This window comes from Corvus brachyrhynchos, unplaced genomic scaffold, assembly GCF_000691975.1.
Source record: "Corvus brachyrhynchos isolate BGI_N302 unplaced genomic scaffold, ASM69197v1 scaffold126, whole genome shotgun sequence".
NCBI classification, from domain to species: domain Eukaryota; kingdom Metazoa; phylum Chordata; class Aves; order Passeriformes; family Corvidae; genus Corvus; species Corvus brachyrhynchos.
Window position 1 is genome coordinate 9,320,056 of NW_008239283.1, and position 4,451 is coordinate 9,324,506.

The window sequence follows — 4,451 nt, forward strand, 5'->3', positions numbered from 1 at the left end:
ATCGGGTCGTAGGAGTCAGCAGAGCTTGTGTTATTGGGGCGGTGCCCAAGATGTGAAGCCTCACTGGAACGGCGGCTGGAGAAGTATGGGGAGATCCCTGAGGATCTGCGGCTGACGGTGTAGGCAGAGCTGACGGTGCTTGTTGTACTATCACGGCGCTCGTTGAGTTGGTTCAGCATTGTAACCTCATTGACAGACAGCTCCATTATTCTGGGGTTAGGCAGCATAGCAGAAGAACCACCACTATTTTCTAGAACAGAGCCTGAGAGAAAGGTTGCAGGGAAGGAAAAGGTCTAGTTAGCTGAGCAATTTCACTTGGTAGTGTTCTAGGTGCCAGAATACAGACCCACAAAGCCACCCCCAAATATTTCATGGGAGTGATGGTGAGTTTCATGTGCTGCTAGTGAATTCAAAGCTTCATTTCTAGCTCCATGTTCATGCAAAAGGAGCAAGAAGTCTGGGGAAAGAAGAAGTCCCTACTGCAGAGACTTGGTAACATGTACACCCCTTAAACTCAGCTTCTGAGGAAATATCTCCACATGGGCTTCCCTCAGTAGGACAAAGGTTGGACTGGTGTGAAAAGTGCCACAGGGACAGAACATAGCTGCAACCACAGCTGCCCTCTGGGACAGATGCAGAGCAGTCAGGGATAGCAGGCTGAGAGCCCAAAGGCTGACATTCAAAGGCTCTTCCAAGAGTAAGCCAAGAAGTTCTGAGATCTAGTATAACCCAGGCACCATGCCTTGGGACTTCTTGGAAAAGTTAGAGGATCTCTAGAGGGTTCATAAAGATGCTTTTATCAGGAATTACCAGCAGTGGGAAACAAGCCTATGAAGCTGGAGGCAATAGCCAGGAGCTTCTGAAGTGACAAAAGGCCTGTCAGAGCAAGATTATGGAGGGAGGTCTTGTTTGGATTGCTGCTGTGCTCCAGTGGTCTCCTAGGAAGCATATTAGCCCTTGGGGAACTGTTACTGCTGAAAGAAATGCAAGCAGTCTTGGGACTGTAACAGGGACAATGAGGACAGCTGTGTCTAGGTTCTGGGCAAGCTCAGAAACAAGGACACCAACACCTCTGTCTCCCTTCATAAATCCATAGAACTGAGCACCTGGGCTTCTGTTGCACATCACCAGATGGCTGTGTTTACACCCAAGCTGTCTGTTTTACCTGACATCTTAATCTAGCAAAGCAGGACTCGGAGGCAGTAAGAAATGATCCTCATTCCTCCAGGGCAGACTCTTGGTTATGAAACCAGAGTCAAACTCTGGGAGGTTCCTACAGGACATGGTCCAGGCCCAGGGCTTACCATTTCCTGAGATGGGAGGCAGCTTGGTGTTTCTGGCTTGTGGAGCTGGGCTCACCCATGAGCAGGAATCCTTAACTGTCTTGAGTTTCTCTTTCTTGAGCTGTTCAAGTCGTTGCATCGTCGTCATGTGTTTCCTTAGCTGCAGGCTGACTGCCGAGTTACCAGATGAGACCGTTGAGTCCACGACAGGAGCGTTGTCATCCAACGCTGTCAGATCTCCCAGACTTCCCCCGCTGTGCATGTTCATTTCTACTCCACTGTCATTGTTGTTGGTGCTGCCAAGGGGTGATGGCTCACTGCTGCATGACGACTGGCCACCAGGACTGGACTGACACATCTTGGGGAGGGAAAAGAGGAAAAAGAGTTAGCCAGGTGAAAACATTGATGGAAAAAAATCAGGAGCCCAACATCCTCAGTGTTAGTCCTGGAGGCTAGGAGAGCTCCTGTCCTAGGGTCTCCCCTTTCTTGTTACCCCTCCCTGCTGCAGGATCTCAGCTCTTCCAAAAGGCAGGTGCCCCTTCCCTGTGAGAGGAGGATGGGACAGCACCCCACAGCTGGAAAAACTATGGTGATTCAACTGCAGGATGGAGAGAAACCAAATGCTCTTCCTCCAAAAGAAGAAGGACAGATGTTTCTCGAAGAAAAGCAGCACGTCACCTGGTTGTGCAAGGTATATTGCAGCAAACACTGGCTTATCCAACATAGGATCAAGGCTTAAGTATTTCAGACACAATGTATTTTTGTCTTTAAAATACCCTAACATATAATTAGGTTAGCTGACAAACTTCCCCACCAGATAAAAACCTGGTTCACTGTTTGCAAACTCCCACTTGCAGATAAGGCAGATAAGCACCACATTTATTTTATTTACATTAGGAATGTAAACTACTCTCATTGGGTAGTTTATTTGCAGCAGACACTATATAGTTTGAACTTGCTCTGCTGCTGCTACCAAACAGGATGCCTGGCTTTTCTGCTCCAGGCCCAGGCTCCAGCAAAAAATAGGAGTGCTGAAAAGGCAACATACTCTGCCCTGGGCCAAGGTGGGAATGCAGGGTGCTGCAGTGTTCTTACTTTACTCCATAGCAGCCCCCCATGAGCAGGATTGACTGGCTCTAATTGCCCTTCAGTCCAGATGATAGAGACTGCAATCCCAAGATTTAATGGCAAGTTGTGATGCTGGGAGAAAGGTGGCAAAGGGAATCTTTGAGCACTGCATCCTCTCCTTCTCTGTGTTCAAGCAGATCTCCCCTATCCCTCCCCACTGCCCCACATACTTCCACTTCCACCCTGTGAGGGTTAAATGGAGACAGAGATCTGCAGGAGATCATGCTTTATACAGCTATTTTAATACAAAGGATTTCTTTGCTCACCTTAGTACCGACTGTCCTTAGGAAGGTAGAGTAAGGAAGGGTAAGTGGGAATAAAGAACAGGTTGTTAGGACAAAGACAGCATTAACAAAAAGGACCAGGTTAGTAAAAAGGAGGAAGAGGGAAATGCAGAATACAGCACAAATTACCAATATATCCCCCACTCCCATACCCCATCTTCCCTGCCTTCCCTCTTCAGGGGTACAAATATAAGCTCCTAGGAGAGACTTTCTACCTGTTTCCATGGGTTTGGGGTGACACATAAAGATGGGTCAAAACAAGGAGCCTGGGAATCATGGGAACAGTGATGGGAACCTCCCACCACCCTGACCTTAATGAGGAAACAGGAGTTGGATGTGGACCCACCAGATGAGATGCCACCTGTTAGATGTGCACAAGTGAGGTATGCAGTGCTAGAGAGGGACAGTGAAGATAAACACATGAACCACGGCCCTGCTGCTAGTGAGATGGCTTGGCTGGAACCCTGCAAGCACAGAGTGCTAGGAAAACAACCCCATACCTTCAGGAGAAACAGGGTGGGGAGCTGTAACTGTGTCAGTGTTTACATAGGAAAAAACCAATAAAACACATGGAGGAAGAGTATTGGAGAATGGTCGTTCTGTCCAGTGGTTCTCACATTTAGCTTTTGTAACACAGTAAAGAGCCTCATCACAGTAAACTGTTTCTTTAGTCGATTAGAGACATTCTGGATGTGTAAATACTCAGTTTTTCCCTAACTGAAACATGCTGCTCACTGGTAATTTGTCTGACAACACATCCCCTAACCCTTCTGAGAAAATCTTTGTAGCTCCAGGGCATATTTTTCACAGGAATAAAAATCTTTTAGCCTGGATTCAAATCAAGAAAATATGTATTTTGGAGCTCAATGTCCTTTCAGCTCCAGTGAGAAGTCTGGGGAGTACGTGAATATTCCTTTGCAGGTGAAGGTCTTTTCTTCTGTATTCAGCCCATACCCTGTCCCACTCTGAGCTGATGCAGCAAACCAGAACTTTGGGTAAGAAAGTGAAAAGAAACATCAAAAGGCAAAAGTGATCCGTGTGTTGCAATGCTCCATCTCCTCCTCCACCCTGGATGGGGTGGAAGAAGCTTGATGTGTTTGAACCCATCACTATACACAGCTCCTTAATACCACTGACCACACTACAGCCAATTGTGGAGCTGCTGTAATGGCCAGAAAACTGATAAGTGGTCTTTGCTTCAGCTGGTGTCCACTCATGGAGCTGTAAAGCTTGGTTATGGTTGTGTGACAGCCTGTACTCTGTGGGTCACAGCATTGCTTCCATGTTTATTCCTAGTTTCCCTCTCCTGCCCCATCATCCTGCTACAATTTTCTATGGCAGCTGGAAGTCATGTATTGAATTTGTGTACTCCTGAGTAATCTGCTCTAGCAGACATGGACTGATCAGGGAGGTGGGACTAGATGATCTCAAGAGGTCCCTGACAACCCCAGTGACATTGTGCCTCTGTGCATGGTGGACAGGATCAAGGAATTGAACTTGCTTTAAGATACTCAACAAAAATAAAACATCTAGTTTTATCCCCACTGGCTTCATCAAACAGCAGCAGCCTAGAAAGAAAAGGAGTGAAAGGCGAAGGGAGGAAGAAAAACGGGACTGCTTAAGCCAGGACCTTTGCTTCAAGAAGCATTCATCAGTCTGTGCCCTGTGGTCATTGCTCAATTTAAACTGGTGAGGTAGGTAAAGCTCATTTGACCACAACACTCCTGGGTTTTACCCACTTTCACAGCACAGGAAT

At 47.1% G+C, this 4,451-nt stretch overlaps 1 protein-coding gene across 1 annotated transcript in view; it reads right to left on the reverse strand.

Moving 5' to 3' along the window:
• GLI2 (GLI family zinc finger 2) overlaps window positions 1–4,451 on the reverse strand; it is a 190,723-nt gene that overhangs the window by 2,795 nt on the left and 183,477 nt on the right. The window contains exons 13-14 of the mRNA XM_008638300.2: window positions 1,305–1,641; window positions 3–262 (exon numbers count right to left, since the gene is read on the reverse strand). Of these exons, the coding sequence (XP_008636522.1) occupies window positions 3–262; window positions 1,305–1,641 (597 nt within the window). The remainder of the gene's footprint in view (window positions 1–2; window positions 263–1,304; window positions 1,642–4,451) is intronic.